At 34.8% G+C, this 17,565-nt stretch overlaps 2 protein-coding genes and 1 non-coding gene across 3 annotated transcripts; 2 read left to right on the top strand and 1 right to left on the bottom strand.

Annotated features, from left to right (window-relative positions):
• Positions 1-307: 307 nt before the first annotated feature.
• Positions 308-9,325, bottom strand: LOC130739125 (U3 small nucleolar RNA-associated protein 21 homolog). The gene is made up of 17 exons (XM_057591353.1): positions 8,984-9,325; positions 8,804-8,904; positions 8,505-8,711; positions 8,145-8,388; positions 7,848-8,023; positions 7,219-7,301; positions 6,508-6,580; positions 4,794-4,859; positions 4,131-4,173; positions 3,370-3,509; positions 2,903-3,115; positions 2,688-2,772; positions 2,225-2,519; positions 1,590-1,848; positions 1,227-1,446; positions 889-1,103; positions 308-775 (listed from the first exon to the last, which is right to left on the bottom strand). Exons 1-17 carry the CDS (start codon positions 9,183-9,185, stop codon positions 626-628), a joined length of 2,772 nt encoding a protein of 923 aa, XP_057447336.1. The 5' UTR covers positions 9,186-9,325; the 3' UTR covers positions 308-625.
• A 1,707-nt stretch (positions 9,326-11,032) lies between these two features.
• On the top strand, positions 11,033-11,104 carry TRNAT-CGU (transfer RNA threonine (anticodon CGU)). Its single transcript has one exon. It is a non-coding gene; the product is annotated as a tRNA-Thr (tRNA).
• Positions 11,105-11,946: 842 nt separating this feature from the next.
• Positions 11,947-15,972, top strand: LOC130739124 (pollen receptor-like kinase 1). The gene is made up of 3 exons (XM_057591352.1): positions 11,947-12,763; positions 13,461-14,069; positions 14,889-15,972. The coding sequence occupies exons 1-3, from the start codon at positions 12,115-12,117 to the stop codon at positions 15,563-15,565; spliced, it is 1,935 nt and encodes a 644-aa protein (XP_057447335.1). The 5' UTR covers positions 11,947-12,114; the 3' UTR covers positions 15,566-15,972.
• Positions 15,973-17,565: the final 1,593 nt, after the last annotated feature.

The raw sequence follows: 17,565 nt of genomic DNA, 5'->3' as shown, positions 1-17,565 counted from the left end.
CAAAGTTATTTTACTTAGGACTCCCTTACTAAGCTTCAGGAAAGTCTGAGATTTCCCCAACCAAAAAAAGAAGTATGAAAACCAACTCAGTGGATAATTGGTGGTAATAAAAATGATACCAAGTGGTCCAATATTAAAGGGAGTAAGCATAACATAACATAGCCATCTATATTGCATAGGACTTCCAAAGGAAACCAAAATATTCAGTATTGCAAATTGTAGTAGATCTGCAATTTTGCATGACTCTTACATTTAACCATCCGTCCTTTTTTACCTTACAGCACAACTGTCAGTTAAGGAAGAAATATGAGCACAAAATCTGGAAATTTTCATTGAATAAAAAATGTATATAGCAATTTGCCTGTTGCAAAATTTGCCCTCGTATGAAGATTGTATAACAAACTTATTCTAATCCTGTTACATGAAATTCTCGATATGAACACCCACAAAAATTAATGATAATAGGAAATCTCATCCACCAACTTGCTGCTCTAATTTCTCTATCATCAATCTGAGGAACTGGAGTCAAGAACAAATACTTAATCTTTCTCAAGGTTCTGTTTTCATCTTTTGCTAGGCTATATCACAAAGGGTTGACATTTCGCAAGTCAAGGGCTCGCAACACCTAAATTTGGGTCTTGCTAAGAAACGCAACCCAACACCTTGTACTTTGGAACAATTTATCTACCCTCTCCCATACCATGCGCTGAACATCTAGAAGCTTCCTTGCCTTTTCTTGTAAGTGTGGCTGTTTCCGTATTGTCTCACCATGTATCTGGCAAGATGAAGAAACATTGTAAGCATACAGCTAGGGGGAAAAAAACACGTCCATTTATACTCTATAAAGTATAACAGTTGAACTGGCCAAGAACAAGAGATGTTCCAAACCTTCAAAAATAGCCTGATAACAGCTTGAATAAACTCAAAATTATTTCTGCAGGAGAGCTCATAAATAAAATAATCCAGAAGCTGTTCAATTGATACAAATTCAGGTCTATTCTCAGCTTCTTGCTGATCATCGTCATCAATGACCTGAAGCATTCGAAGTTCCATATCCAGGGCCGATGGCGATAACCCTTTGATATAATCAGTGAATGCTCCATCTGCAATACGTAATGTCGAATGTTAAGAGATGTTTGCAATATAAGCTTTCAGAGAATGTATAAATTCTAATAGACTGCAACCAATACAATAAGCAAATAAAAATAAAACAGTTGGATTCTTACAACTGTCTGTCTCTTTTGAGGTTTGAAGAAGATACAGAAAACGGGACGGTGTCGCTTCTAATCTTGTCCTGCTCATTGGTTTTTCACCACCTGTTCCATCCTCCTTTTCTGATAACTTACCAGGCTCAAAAAGTATTTCCCCAGAGAGGGATGGAACTGAAGGCAAGAAGAATGGAGCCTTTTCAGGTTTTTTTGGAGGCTCAATTGGTTTATTGCGAACCTGGAATTTAGAATTTGTAATTCGACAAGCAGAACAAACTAGATGTCATTTACAAGCATAAGAAGAAAGAGAAATGAAAGTGAAGGAAATTAAATTGGTATGGAAGTTCATAACAAGAGACAGAATTCTGCTGAAGTGAAGACCTTTATTATGTCCAAATTGATCAAACTTTGCCACTGGCTCTTTGGCAGCAATGAAAGTGTAACTAAATCAGGTATTTGCTTATATTGTGCTGGGAAACCCTGAACATCTTCAGGTTGAGAGGTATTCTCCAGTTCATTAGAATGCTCAACTTGAGAACGTTCTGTGGAAGATATAGATGGCAACTTGACGCTCACGACCTCTTTTCCACTTGCATACGAATCAACATTTGAAGTACCAGAATACATTTGCCGGTTTACCCTGATAATATTTCTCAATTAAAAATGGTATAATACTAATATGTTCTACTTAATCTTGCAACAAATAAAAATATCGTTCCATTCAATGTCATTCAAGTTACAAAGTTAACTGTTTTCCCACGTGTCTTACAGAAACTCAACAAAACCAGACATGATAATGAAAACGTTTTATATGGAGAAAGTTGCCTAAAGGAAAATGTTATACTCCAGTGACTTTATTCTAGAAAAAGATTTTATTTACACACCAAAGACCATAAAAGAATATATATATATATATATATATATATATATATCAGATGCAACAAAAAATTGGAAAATAGAAAATAATTTTTGCAAAATTGTGTTCCATGAAACAAGAAATAAATTTGGAAACTCACCACAGGTATACCCCATTTTTATCAACATGGGTAGTTGCTAAAACATCCATGTTTGGGGACAGAGATAATGCTGTGATAGGCACATCGACTTCTATCAAACCTATCTGTCTTGCTAACATCACATCCCAAATTCTAAGACTTCCATCCATACTAGATGAGAGAAGCCACTTTCCATCCTCACTGAAACACAAGTCTGTTATACGGTCTGTGTGACCTCCAAAATTACGAACAAGTCGGCAAGCCACGACGTCAAACAATCTGATTGTAAGATCATTTGCTACTGTAGCCAGGAGACCTAAAAAAACATTAAAACTCTTCAATCATTTCATGACACAAGAATGTGAATTATACAGCAGGAATTTCTTCTCCTCTCTTCATACATTGTATTTTTAAACAAAATAAGGAATTAGGAAGGGACAAACAAACGGATAGAGGATATGGAAGTAATAAAAACTCAGTTTACCATTGTAACGATGGTAAACAATCTTAATAACAGAACAACCGATCTCCAATCTGGATATAACCTCAAGTTTTTTGAAATCCCAAACCTGCAATAAAACAGATATAAATAAAGATTTCCAGTACCACGTAGACATGCCAACTAAAATGGTTATGATCGCTTTTTATAAACTTTAACAAGCGAGAATTACAATGTAACGTCAAACAAGAAATATGAACCTTTATATCTCCTTGATATCCTGCACTTATCATGCGTGTGTTTGTTGAGTCACAAGCAACGCCAACGACTTCACCATCATGAGCACAACTTCTTGATTCTGACTTGTCAATGTAAGCACCCCTGTGAAGTCCAGATTGAAGGTTAAACCTCTCAATCCAACCACCTGCTGTCCCTAAAATGGCAAAATTGCCACAAGCACTGATTGCACAAGCCTGTTACAATATAAAAGCAGCAGTCAGTTGGAATTCTTAATAGTTTGTCAAAATCCCTGTAAATAATAACAACCTGAGACAGGAATCCCACATGTTCTGTATCATTGTTATACCACGTAACCAACTCATTATACAAAGGAACTTGAAGCAACAAAATCTAGTAAGTTGCTAAAATAAGCAGAGCATTTTACATATCTTCTTAGAAAGCAACCATTGTTGGGAAACAAAATATTCAATGAAGAGGAATTGCTAACCTTTACAGGTGTTGGATTTTCAGGGCACGGATTCAATATATGCTCACCAAGAACAAAATTTTGAAGTCTCCACACATATGCTTGGGCAGTATCCATATGGCAAGTAACCACATTGCACCAATCACGTTCTCTAATTTCAGCTGAAGTTTACACAAGAAAAGAAAGTATGATACTTCTGGAAACAAATTATATTATAATTTCATTAAGAATGCTTGAAGTGCAATAATGGTTAAATTACCTACATATGTACCTTAGCGTAATCACGAGTTTCTAACAAGTTTTATTTCACTCAATAGCTTATTTGGAACAATATTTAGTGATTGGCTTCTATTTGGTGCAAGGGGGGTTTCCTTAAATGATATTTACGGAGATTGAGCAGAGCATAGCTCCATTGACGTTTTCTCTTTTTCTTTGTTGTTTTTTCTGTTTGTTATGGAGGATCTCCATTCCCAAAAATTCAGAAAAAAATTCCTGCCCATCCTTAATGATTTAAGGTTTTATCTAAAACAAAAAAGAAAGCCAGCACCCGTAATTCCAAAATATTATGGCCAATTACTAAATCTTGATAAAACTAGCCAAAAGGTAAGACAGATATAATCACTCAATGCTCATTTTTTTCAAGCCTCTATACTCAATCAGTTCTCAGCCATGCTTTTAATAAATTAATTCAATGAAACAATTAGTATAAAGATTAAGTTCCATGTAAGATTGGTTTTGACAAAATTACACCTGTATGAATAAATGTCAAAGTAAGAACTTACCACAATCGAAAGCAATCACAGGCTTCAATTTTATTTCTTCCTCCTGTACAAACAGACATGCAAAAAACATGAGAACATGGCGTACATTTAGGCTCTCCATTGAACTGACAGCAACCTCTTGGTCAAGAGTTTTTCGGGGAAGGAAAAATAAAAGGACCAAATAGCAATTTTTGGAACTCCTTTAACTCCAGGTATTCATTCAGTAATACATTTGAGCCATTCATTAAAGTAGAAACTTATACAACAGCTTTTACTAATGGTCCAACGGTAGACCATATTCTTCATAAGGTCCACCCTAGACAGCACCTATACTGTCAACAATTTTATTTAAAAAATACTCAGGAGCAAACAGAACCACAGAGAACCATATTACTCATATATAACATTTTGTCAGTTCCAACAGAATCATGACAACTAAGTGCTAAAAAATGGAATCATAAAAAAGATACAGATTAACATTAAACTCCAAATTTTGGTCTACAAGGATCTGGCACAAGGTTATCCTTTAGCGAATAAGACTTCACCCTGTAGTGTATACACGTACACACATGCATATATATGCATAAACCAAAACCTTTGAAATTTATACTGGAAATATTAAAGGGACAATGCATTGCTAAACTCTGTCAGACAACAAAGGCAGAATCAGAGCACAGGCCATACCTTCACTTTCAGTATCTTAGCACGTTTAGAAACATGGCGTTGAGAAAGCTCCCTACTTTGTTGATCCTATTAACATTTACATAAAAGTACATCAACATTATAAATATGGAGAGTAAATGATTATGCACAGCAAGCAAGCACAATAGATTAATACATGATGTATAGACAATATAAAAGGGGAAAATATGCCAACGGAAATGGAGTGTAAAAAGGCAGGATAATTAAATAATATTATATATTTAATATCAGAATCCATATTGTCTTTGATTTATTACATCCAAAGAACAAAGCAAATATACAGGATGGAGAAGTGATTTAGCACAGTTAACCAAAGAGTGCTCTATTAGCAAAAGACTCCTTTGAAAAACGTAAGGCTTAAATGCACTTTTGGACCCCCAAGTTTATATTTTTTGCGATTGTTGACCCTGATCTTATTTTTCTACGAGTGGAGACCCTAATCTTTCAAAATGTTGCACCGTTTACCCTTTCGTCCAAATCCGTCAAAAACTTGACGGAACCCACTTACCTGGCCTTCTGACGGAAGGGTAAACGGTGCAATGTTTTGAAAGATTATGATCTCCATTCAAACTAAAAATAAGATCAGGGTCAACAATCGCAAAAAATGTAAACTTGAGGGTCCAAAAGTGCATTTAAGCCATTTTTTTTAAATCCCCCTTTTATCCACGTGGAAGGCCATATCAGCGTGTTCCGTCAAGTTTTTGACGGATTTGGACGGAAGGGTAAACGGTGCAGCGTTTTGAAAGAATAGGGTTCTCATTCGTAAAAAAAAAAATGAGGGTTGACAATCGCAAAAAGTTAAAACATGAGGGTCCAAAAGTGCATTTAAGCCAAAACGTAATGTACTCCTTTAGATACAGTTTGTTCCTCTAACTCGTATACTTTCTTAATAGAAAACTGAATGCCAATTAATCAGAAAAAGCTAAAAATACACAAGGCACTAAAAGGATATTTATAATCCACACATAATAGAAGACCTAAATAAACTGAAATGATAGATAATCCTCATTAGATTCACAATCTTAATAAATCTTAAAATTTTCCAACCTATATGCTTTATCAAAGATGAAATTCTTAAAATAAGGAAAGATATCATATCCAAACTATCATAACTAACATGAAACCTTAGATTGAAAATAATACAAATAATGATAATTTATTCTGCATAACGAAGACTATTATTTAAATAGGCATTAGTAAAGGACTAGCTTTTGTTGCATCCCTATTCGTAGAGTGTAGACGTTATTCTTGTCAAAAGTCAAAACCCACAATCAAAATATTAAATTTCAATCAAAAAAAAAAAACTGCCAATTTTCCACCTATTAAACCCTAATCTCACATCCTTCAAATTTGAAATTTTAACAAATTTTCACTAAATTCCTTATTATTTAACTTTCAAAATTGTATCATATATCCAATTCAGCATAAACGCTAACATACTTGAAAAGAAAATGAAGACTTTTTATTTGATGCATATGAAACTTCAGAGATGGACCAAATTTTCTTCATTTTAAAAATAGAGGGACTTGATTAGCTTGAAAAAAACCAGGACCAAAAGCACACTTAGTCTAAACTCTAAACTAAGGGGACCAAAAATGCAATTAAGCCAAACAAATAAGAGATAATTTTATTGAAATAAATGGATATTGTTTTCAGACGAGAGAAACAAATACTCTATAAATGAATTATAACCAACCTGAACTACAGAAAAAAGGCGAAAAGCACGATCCTGACCAGCAGAAAGAATATGTCTTCCATTGGCATAAAACCTGCCATACAAATTTTTCAGGTGACTTAAGAGATGAAACATGCCAAATTGAAAGGGTAAAATTTATAACCACTATATATTAAGGTGACAATACCCAAAAAAGATAAACTATGAAAAAATTATAACTTTTTTAAGTTAGTCCAAGTGATTAAAATCTTTATGTATAAATGAAGAACTCTTAATTTGAAAAAAATAATGGTTACAAAAGGAGCGAAGGGAGGATAATGAAACCTCCTTCACAAAACTAACAAGAAAGTAAGCCACTAAAAAGGCATAATGCATAGTCTCAAATAAAACAAGCAACACAAAATCTCTAGATCTCCGCAACGAATCAACGAAGATGACTTCCACAGAAGAATCAATATGATGAACATCATAAACAGGCCAAGAAAGCAATATTGTTCCAGAGCATGGCCAATGACAAATAGAGCCTTCAAAAATTAAAGTCCAACCATTAATTTCTACCACACTACAAAAAGAAATTTCATCCCAGGAAAAACTGATAAATGAAAGCAAAAAGCAGATGGTAGAGTTGAAAAAGCTGTTTCCAGAATAATCAATATTTACATCAAAATCAATATACAAACAAGAAAGTATATGACAATTTTTAAATTAACTAAACCTGGAAACAATTATTACTTTATGCAAAGGGGAGGTGCACTATGCCCACTTCGAAAGCGCAAAAGGCGAGGGTCACCATCACTTGTGTCAAAAATCCACATCTGGGGAAAAACAAAAGCCATATATATTCTTACATCTACAGGAAGAATGGATAAGAAAAAGGAACATGAAAGACAAACTCAGATCAATTAAAATCGAACACCAAAATTGAAAATTGTAAAACCCTCTTCACTAAGCAGATTACCTAAATTGCAACACTTTACTCCATTAAATGGAAAAATTACGAGCACAAGTTTCAAGGGTGAAAACAACCAGCAAAGCACAAAAAATGACATATTTTGATTCTCCAGTATAAATTTATTATGCTTGAAGCCAATAACCACGGTATCAATAACAGATTACTAACAGCATAAGTTGACTATAGTCGCTATAAATTTATAAACTTTTATGGAGAAGCCATTGACATGGAAAATAATGTTACATCGCTAGTAATGGGTGTGATATTGCAGGCAACCTAACCAGAGTTACCTCTCAAATACACAAACAACTTCTTGTATCCTATTTTGTAAAAGTAAATCAAAAACCATCTACAATTACACTCAGAAAATAAAATTTTCCCCAGATGATGTTTACCAAAAAAATCTTACTTTAATAGAGTTGTCTGCTGATGAACTCATCAGCACTGGCTCATTAGCAAAAAAATGTAGCGATGTGATAACACTATCATGCGCCTCTTTCACAACTGAATGGAGTCTTTTCTTTTCCAGATTCCATATGCTTATAACACCAGAAGAACCTCCAGAAGCTAGAAGGGGTTGTTCATCTAAAGCAGGCACATGTCAAGGAAAAGTAAAACAAGGACACTTGTCAAAAGACGTTATTCTACAGTATTGCAGCGAGTGTCATGCATTAATGGACACGAATAGAAAGCTTCCTGCTCTTACCAGTGCTGAAAGATAAAGCAGTCACAGAACCACGTGTAGAATGTGTAAATGTACACAACTCTTCATCATATTTGATATTGTGAACATGAATCCTTCCATCTGCACAGCCAACTGCAACAACATCGAGACAAGGGGATGCAACACAACAGGTGATAGGTGAATTCCACCCCTTGAACTCAAATATTTTTTTCTCCGTGCTAATGTTCCAAAGCTGCATAGGGCCTTGCTCACTCCCAATAAGAACCTGCTTACATGCTTCTCAATCAAAAAGGGTACCCTTATTCCTTCCTATGTCTAAACAACACAAATTCAACGAATCTAATGTACGGAGGAAAACACGATTAGCCGTTTCGTTTTTACCTTATTAATGTAAGTATCTGGATGCATTATACAGCTAGGGCTAAATTTCTCATCTAGCTTAATATGCTTAAACGGGACAACATTGCTCTCTTCATTCCCCTTAAACGCCCACATGAACATGTCGCCATCAGCATCAACACTAATAACATGGTCTCCAAACACCAGCAGCAATTTAACCTTGGCGCTATGGCTGCTCCAAGTGGCAACCTGAAAAATTCAACAAGTGTTAAAAATTTCCTCAAATGCACCCAAAATCACAAAAAAAAACACCACGAGCTTGCATCGAGCATCGAACGAACCTGATGCGCGCGCTTGAAAACTCCAATGTTGGTTCCATATGCAGCAAAAGTGTAATCACGATAAGAGGCAAGAGCAGTAATCTTCTTCGGCAGTAAAGGACCTAAATCGAAAATTGGACATTTTAATAGGACCAAAAATTAAAATAAAAATTAAAAAGGGGAAACCTAGAATGTTGTTACCAGCGAGGAGCAGAGTGAGCTTTGCACAGTTGAAAATCTGAAAAGCTTTACCGACGCTGACAGTGACGAAAGTTTCGGTGCCGAGTCTCTGAATGGAGAAGGGGACGCCGGTGGTGATGCATCCGATTGCTCTGTGAGGTTCAAATATACCTCCCTTTCGATTGGGTTGTTCTTGCTTTGCTACTATTGAATGGTTTTTCATGGTTGGTGATTGCTCAAAACAACACCAGCACCCTCGCCACTGAAACTTTATCTGTCTTCACTTTTTCTCTGGATTCAGGGTTTATGCTCAGACATTAGGGTTTTGAGTTTTGCAAACTGCTGAGAATGAAACTAGAAACGCACCGTTTTACTCTTCCTTTCTCTCTCTCTCTCTCTCTTATTAAATTATATAAATTATTTAGTACCAAATTTTTTCATATATATGATTTAGTGAGTCTCGGAAGTCGCAAATAACAATGTGTGCTTTAGAGCATCTCTAATGGTAGTTCTTAGAGGTAAGTACTTAAGCATTATTCATGTGGGCTCGTACTGCTACATATGTTTAAGTAATTCTCAAGCAACTTTTGCAGATTTCGCTCTAATCACGAGTTCTCAATTCTTACTTTTTAGTACTATTCATATGGTCTCATAATACTACATTATTTACACTTTTTATTTTCATAAACTAATAGAACAAAACTCATAAAATAATAAAGCAATTTGGATGAGAGAAAAAAAAGTTTTTTATGCTAATAACTCATGAAGCGAAGTTGATTATATAAGAACTAAAAACTCCACGTCAGTCATCTCCAATGTTTAAGAACGGGTTCATTCCTAGTTCTTAACTTAAGAACTCACCTCTAAGAACTAGCATTGGATATGCTCTTAATGGTAAGAAACATATACTCTCGTAAGGATGGGCACATGAGTTTGTGAAGCACTTTAGTGTTTTTAATTTTCAAGCCACATGTAATTAGTTTTGAAAAACTATTTTCTTATTTTGAAATAAACAAAATTTAAAATTAATTTTTTTAATTTGGGAAATTGAGAAGTGAATCAAACGAGTTATCGGTCTTGCAAAAAAATACATGTTGATCACAAAAGAAATCAAAATAGTTTTGAAAAGAATGTTGCTAGCATTCTTTTTCAACTTGTATTTATATAAAAACATAGTTCACTCACTTAATTTGAACATTTTATTTAAGAAATAATGAAAAAAAAAACATTTTAATTTTTTTTTTTTTTATATTTTTACATCAAACATCCTATTTGGTCAAGTTAAATATAGGTGGTGGCTTCATTGTGGAAAGCAGGTGTATGGGGCTTGGTTGTCGTGCCATGACACGACTGGTGGTTGGATTTTCAGTATAGAAGGGCATGAGGCTGGGGGTAACCCTTTCGTTGCGGAATTTCCATGGTCTTTCTCGTGCTTGGAACCAGGGGTTAAGACGTGTGGAGTGTGAGGCGGATTGCGTGAATCTTGTTGTTGCGATGGAGGAAGCTTACTCTTACAGATTTAATAGTAATCTCAGGGAGATAAAGACCTTGTAGTGTGATTGAGAGGTTTCTATCCCCTATTAAAGCAGAAAAATGAAACCCCGACCTTTATTAAAGCAGAAAAATGAAACTGGAAGCTCAAGCAATCTCTATATGCATAGAAATAACACTAACCTCAGCTAGAATAACTACTGAGAAAAGTCATTTATCCAACCATAGCATGTCTCTATCCCCTACCCCACATTCCAACTTAGGCCATGGATGATAGTGATACCACTACAAGTATTTTGAATCTCTCTATATATGAGACTAATGGCATTAGATGGACAAGCACAAATGCACAATTGTATAATATTTATATCATAAGTAGTATAAAAGGGAAATATTTAATCTTTTATAATTGTTCTTAGTATGAATACGTATTTATACATATTAAATTATTTACATAATACATCTACATATATTTATTTGTACAACTCTAGTTGACCATTATTTTGTCTTAAGTCTTGTCAATCTATTATTAGTAGAAATGAATATAAAAACCATATAATAGATCATTTTGAACAACGAGCCTCCGTAGCATAGTGGTAGTGCGTTCGCTTCGTAAGCGAAAGGTCGCGAGTTCGATCCTCGCCGGGGGCTCTATATATCTCTTTTTGTGACTGGTTTATTCATGATTTTCCCTATCCAATTTTGTCACGGTTTTAGTGACGGACTATGGTTTAGTGACGGATTTCTGTAATTAATTTAGTGACGGGTTTATTGACGGATATTTTTGGCAAATTTATTAACAACTTAATTAAGCACTTATGACATAAGAGCTTATGTTTATGTCATAAGCGCTTAAACTTAATAAAGCTTGTGTTTGGATGCACACATTACAAAGGGCTTATATAAAATTGATGCATCATTTTTTTTTTTCGGTGAATGTGAAAGAAAAATTGAGGCATCATTTGAATGGATATAAGCACTTAAAATTTGCTTTCACAAAAAAATTAAATAATTTAAAATAGAATTAATTTACAAGTGAATGGATGACTAGATTTAGGCTTGGATGCCTAAATTTTTCTCTTATTTGATTTACGTAGCAACACCCTTTTGGTCAGTATAGTGTATAGAATTAATTTGGTGTGCTCTTGAGACTAACTAACTCCAAAATGGACACAAACTCATGTATTAGTTGAAGACTTGAAGGCAAAGAATGATACAGAATTATGCATGTATATATCAGAATCTGCCAAATGCTAAAATATTGGGAATTAGCAGAATGAGAAAAGATGTAATAATGTGCTATTCAAAGGATGGCCGTGTATTTCTGATGACAAAATACACACACATTTTATTGCAAGAAACAAATAAAAATGACTTCGTCAACCTCTTTAATCTCATCCCTCTCTTTTGTATCCTATTCTTAGCATTTTCACTTGCTTCTCTTTCTCTCTCCTTGTTTCACCTTCCAATGCCATCTAAAGCCTCTTGTTGTTGTTGTTCTTCTTCTTCACCCTCACTAGCATCTATCTATCTCCATCTCAAAGCAGCTAGGCCCTTCTATCTAGAGAGGGTGTGCACGCCACACCCCTCTTTATGTGTGTGTGTGTGTGTGTGTGTGTGTGTGTGTGTGTGTGCAAACCCTTTAATTGATTAATTTCACTATGGCACTCATCAGTGGTTTAACTTTCACATTCTTATTATGCATTGTTGCATCATCTTATGCTGCTGATCCAGACACAGAATCACTTTTAAAATTAAAAGCTGCCTTGCAAAACACCAATGCAGCATTGTCCTCATGGAATGAATCAATTGTTCCACCATGCACTGGTGATAATGGCAATTGGTATGGTGTTCTGTGCTACCAAGGGCATGTTTGGGGCTTGCAGCTGGAGAATATGAGGCTAAAGGGGACAATTGATTTGGACTCTCTCAATGATTTGCCTTATCTCAGAACCATAAGCTTCATGGATAATGATTTTGACAACACATGGCCTGAGCTGAACAAGATAGTGGGTTTGAAGAGCCTTTACCTCTCAAATAACAAGTTTGCTGGGGAGGTTCCTGATGATGCTTTTGAGGGTATGCAATGGTTGAAGAAAGTTTACTTGTCAAACAACCAGTTCATAGGTTCTATTCCAAGTTCATTAGCTTCCTTGCCAAGGCTTTTGGAGTTGGGGTTGGAGGGAAACAAGTTCACTGGCCACCTTCCCAAATTTCAGCAAAGTCTTAAATCATTCAGTGTAGCTAATAATCAATTAGAGGGAGAAATACCAGCCAGTCTTAGTAAGATGCCAGCTTCATCATTTTCTGGTAAGAAACTAGTGTGCACTTAGTTTTACTTGTTTTGTGTTTGCATTATAGCTTGCAATCAAATTATATATATGCATATATAGTTTTTTCAGAAAAGGTATTTATTTCTTCAGAAATAATCAAAACTAAACATATGTTATTAATTTGGATGCAGATTAAACTCATAATTGTTCATGTATAACTGTATACATCAATGCTTAAAATTAAATGAGAAGACTTAGTTGAGATATACAGGTTAAACTAGAGTTACATGAGTGGTGCTTGCATAGACAGTGTTAAACCAACAATCAAAAGTTTAAAACCAGACTTTTGATATCTTTTTACTATTATTTTAATACTGTTTGTGCCTATGTACACTGAATTCATGCAAGATTCACTTAGAGTTAGAGACAGAGAGATAGTAAAACATTGATAGCATGTTTGGATCAACTTCTTTTTACTCATAATCAATTCTGACACTCAAAAGCTACTAAGAAAAACTTCTCCTCATAATTAATTCAAGTTTTAAAATCAATTGTAGAAGAATTTCAAACATGCACTAATTTCTTTCTTCTAATTAGGTGGGGCGCCACATTGCTGTAAAAATCTAACATCTTATGTTGTTTCATTGGCTTGTTCTTTAATTACTATATATAGTTGCATACTTTGTGGGATATGAGAGTCTAAACTAGTATATGTATATAATCCAAATGAGCAGGTAATGCAGGGCTATGTGGAGCTCCATTAGGTGCATGCCCCTCCAAAAAGCTATCAAGGGTGAGTGTTATTGTGGTTGTGGTTCTTGCTTGTGTGGCGGCACTGTTTGTGATTGGAGCAGTGATATTTATCCTTCGTCGAAGAAGAAAACAAGGACCTGAACTGTCCGCAGAGAGTCGACGTAGCAACCTCGAAAAGAAAGGAATGGAAGGGAGGGAATCAGTAGCAGATGATAGAAGTGAAAGGTCTGCAGGGTCCGGATCCTCCGGCAACAGCAGAAAACTGGACAGCATGAAGTTATCTTTTGTGAGGGATGATAGAGAGCAGTTTGATATGCAAGAACTGCTGAGAGCCAATGCTGAGATTTTGGGTAGTGGTTGTTTCAGTTCTTCCTACAAGGCTTCTTTGTTAAATAGGCCAACCGTGGTGGTGAAGAGATTCAAGCAAATGAACAATGTTGGGAGGCAAGAGTTTCAGGAGCACATGCTTAGGATAGGAAGGTTGGATCATCCTAATCTTCTCCCTCTTGTGGCTTACTACTACAGAAAGGAGGAGAAGCTCGTGATTACTGACTTTGTTCAGAAAGGCAGCTTGGCTGTTCGCCTTCACGGTATATATATTATACATAGATCCTAGAACGGGTGAAATCTCCAGCCTCATTTGGTGTCCTAATTTCCTGTCTCACTGATGAAATTTTGCCATATCAGTTAAAAAAGAAATAACTGAGGCAATTACGAACTTGCATGAGTGGTATTCTATTATCATCGCAAAATTTCATTAGTGGGACAGAGAAGTGAGTTAGACAATTTAGAGACAGAAGATTTCGATTCCCGAATGGCCTCTTAGCTCTAGTCAGAAAATTAAGAAACAGATATTTTCGAATCCAAAAACACAACATTCAATGTAGTAATAACATTAATCTCATTTTTTTCTCAATCAAAGCTTTCCACTTTTGATTCTTTAAAACTCATATCCTCAGGGAACTAGTTACCATTTGTCATATACTTATGATCATGAGTGTGTGTGCATATTTTTCATAACAAGATAAAATCTTAAATTAAAACACAATACATCAGTTTAATTACTTGTGTCTCTCTCTTCTGCACTCAGATACTAAGAGAGCTTGAGTATTGTACTTCCCAATCTGGTTAATGGTACTACACCATCTCATATGTACATGTTTCAGGCTAATTTCTTATAATGGACAATAGATGATCAAGATCTAATTGAAAGCATGTTTAGATCAATTTCTATTTCCTCAGAATCAATTTAGACAACCAGAACCTACTCACATAAGTTTCTTCTCAGAATCGATTTTGGTTTTACAATCAATTCTAGAAAGATTTCCAAACATGCACTAGAACATCAATATCTATGGACCTAGAGAGTTACATTATGTACTTATATAAGGTATGGTTACTTGTTTCAGGACACCAATCTCTAGGAGAACCAAGTCTTGATTGGCCAACGCGGTTGAAGATTGTGAAAGGCACAGCAAAAGCTCTTGAATATCTGTACAAGGAGATGCCAAGTCTAATTGCACCACATGGACATCTAAAATCCTCCAATGTTCTTCTGAGTGAGACTTTGGAGCCAAAACTGAATGACTATGGGTTGGTACCAGTCATAAACCAGGATCTTGCTCCTGATATCATGGTGGCCTACAAGTCCCCAGAGTATTTAGAGCATGGTAGAATCACAAAGAAGACTGATGTGTGGAGTCTTGGTATACTGATCTTGGAGATTCTCACAGGAAAGTTCCCTGCTAATTTTGTACAAGGTAGAGGGAGTGAGGGGAGTTTAGCAGATTGGGTAGAATCTGTTGTCCCTGGAGAGTGGAGTAGTGAGGTGTTTGATCCAGAGATGGAGCAAATTAGAAGCAGTGAGGGGGAAATGGTGAAGCTTTTGAAGATTGCATTGGCTTGTTGTGAAGTGGATGTGGAAAAGAGATGGGATTTGAAAGAAGCTGTGGAGAGAATTCAAGAGGTGAAGGAAAGAGATAATGATGAGGATTTCTATTCTTCTTATGCTAGTGAAGCTGACATGAAGTCTTCAAAGTCTTCAAAAGCTTTGTCTGATGAATTTAATTTCCCCATTAATGGTTGAATGAGGCTCACATGATTATTACTTGGATTTCATTCCTATCACCCCTGAAACCAAACAGAGATAGCCAAGGTGTGGATTGGGGAAAGGAAGGGTTAATCCATGTTACATCACAGGGTTTCCATGTTTTCTGCTCCCTTGAATTTCCTCAGTGTGGCTAATGAAAAATTGAGGGGAACAAGGGCCTGATGCCAATCAAGAGATGAGATAGAATATAGATTAGAGGGTGAATATATCTTCTTTGTTTAATTTAAATATATTGTGATTTGAATTGCATTAGCTATATTCATCTCTCAATTGGTAGTTACTAAGTACTGCCTCCAATACTATTCATCTCTCTAGAGAGAAGAAAATATATGGATTAAACAAGAGTTATCATTCATTCACACTTCCATTTCATTTGGACCTTACTTTCTTTCAATCTTCATTTTTTCTCTTTCAATCATCGGCTAAATCTAAGGGTTTAATTTTAAATTTTAAATCTAATTAGGGATTTAGGTTAACTAGATTAAGGGTTTAATTTTAAATGTAAATGTTTAATTTTATTTTTTATTTCATGTGTATTTAAAAAAAAATCTAAAAGTCACGTGGAATCACTGACTCAGCAAAAATTGAGTCACCTAAGCTGTTAACACGAGTAGGGACCTATTCTGATTAAAAAAAAAATTCCAGGGATTCGAAATCGGAAAAAAAATTCCAGGGACTTATTTTCGTACGGGGAACAATTTCAAGTACCTCCAAAGTATTTAAGCCTTTTTTTTCTCTTTTCTTTCTATCTCTCTTTTCTCCACTCTATTTACATTTTAAATAGAGTGTCAACAAAACTTTATCCTTTAGGAAATACAGTTAATTTTTTAGAATTATTTTGAATTTCCTACTTTACCCATTGACCTTTGTAATACCCAAGCGTGAAGATTTTATTGTACCTAAAAATCATTAGATGTATAAGGGCATAATTGAGAACAAATTTTTCTTCTCTCCCAAAGACAGATAAATAGGAACAGGTATAGATTTAGTATATTAAATATATTCATTTGCCTAATATAGACAAATTGGCACATAATTCTTATGGTTTGCAATTTTTATCTTTCATGAACAACTACTCTAACTATTACCAAATTCCAATGTATCGCCCTACATGAAGAAAAAAAATGTATTTATGATGGAAAATCCTATTTTATGTTATAAGATGATGTCATTTGTAAGATCCTTCTTTTTTTTTTTTTTTAAACGAAATGAATAGTATTAAGAATTTGCTTGAGCCAAAATAGTCTCAAGGCCAGAACAAGGTACAATATGAAACAGAGTAGCTCCTGAAAAACGTTGTGCAAAAGTGCACCAAACCCACCACCAACCCGCAGGGTGACAACTAGCATATTCCCAAGAAGGAGCCTCATTAAAACCTTACTGAGAAAAACTCATTGGGAAAAACCCCAGCAAGGAAAAAGAGTACCACCAACTTGGGATAGCCACCCTACTACTAGGAAACATGAAAAAAGCCCAAAACAACATCTGAAATTCGTACACAGCTAAAACAACAGCACCCTTCTTTTTATAATATATATATATATATATATTTATATAAATATATATATATAATTATATTATTAATATTGGTTGAATTGTTTTGCTATATAATTTTAAATTGATTGCTTGATTTATGTGATTGTTTGAGATGCATGTTAGAAATTATATTTATGTGCATAGAATATGTATATTTGGTGGATTGTGGTTTTTGGTGATAGGAAAAAATATTTCCTTAATTCTTGAGTATATGCTTGATGCATGCATATATTTTTTTTTTAATATATATATATATATATATAAATAAGTATAACCATTCAAAACAAAGGTAGAAAAGAATATGATCTTCTGCAAAATACTAGACTCTGCACCAGAATCCTATAATTGATCCACAATTTTTACATAACCATAGACTTGAAAAAATAGAAATTTCCCAAATGAAGAAACAACTCAAGTATTTTATCAGGGAAGTTACATGA

This window comes from Lotus japonicus, chromosome 2 (assembly GCF_012489685.1).
Source record: "Lotus japonicus ecotype B-129 chromosome 2, LjGifu_v1.2".
Lineage (NCBI taxonomy): Eukaryota > Viridiplantae > Streptophyta > Magnoliopsida > Fabales > Fabaceae > Lotus > Lotus japonicus.
Note: the sequence above shows the minus strand (reverse complement) of the source record. Positions and strands in the feature narration are given on the sequence as shown.

What these genes read in the sequence shown, in the direction of transcription:
- LOC130739125 (XM_057591353.1), bottom strand. Translation starts at nt 9,185, where the DNA reads ATGAAAAACCATTCAATAGTAGCAAAGCAAGAACAACCCAATCGAAAG. An exon ending in GCACCTCCCCTTTGCATAAA is followed by an intron (nt 6,581 to 7,218) that starts GTAATAATTGTT and finishes TTTGTATGGCAG; the next exon opens with GTTTTATGCCAATGGAAGAC. An exon ending in CTCAAAAGAGACAGACAGTT is followed by an intron (nt 1,104 to 1,226) that starts GTAAGAATCCAA and finishes TACGTATTGCAG; the next exon opens with ATGGAGCATTCACTGATTAT.
- LOC130739124 (XM_057591352.1), top strand. Translation starts at nt 12,115, where the DNA reads ATGGCACTCATCAGTGGTTTAACTTTCACATTCTTATTATGCATTGTT. An exon ending in GCCAGCTTCATCATTTTCTG is followed by an intron (nt 12,764 to 13,460) that starts GTAAGAAACTAG and finishes CCAAATGAGCAG; the next exon opens with GTAATGCAGGGCTATGTGGA. An exon ending in CTTGGCTGTTCGCCTTCACG is followed by an intron (nt 14,070 to 14,888) that starts GTATATATATTA and finishes TACTTGTTTCAG; the next exon opens with GACACCAATCTCTAGGAGAA.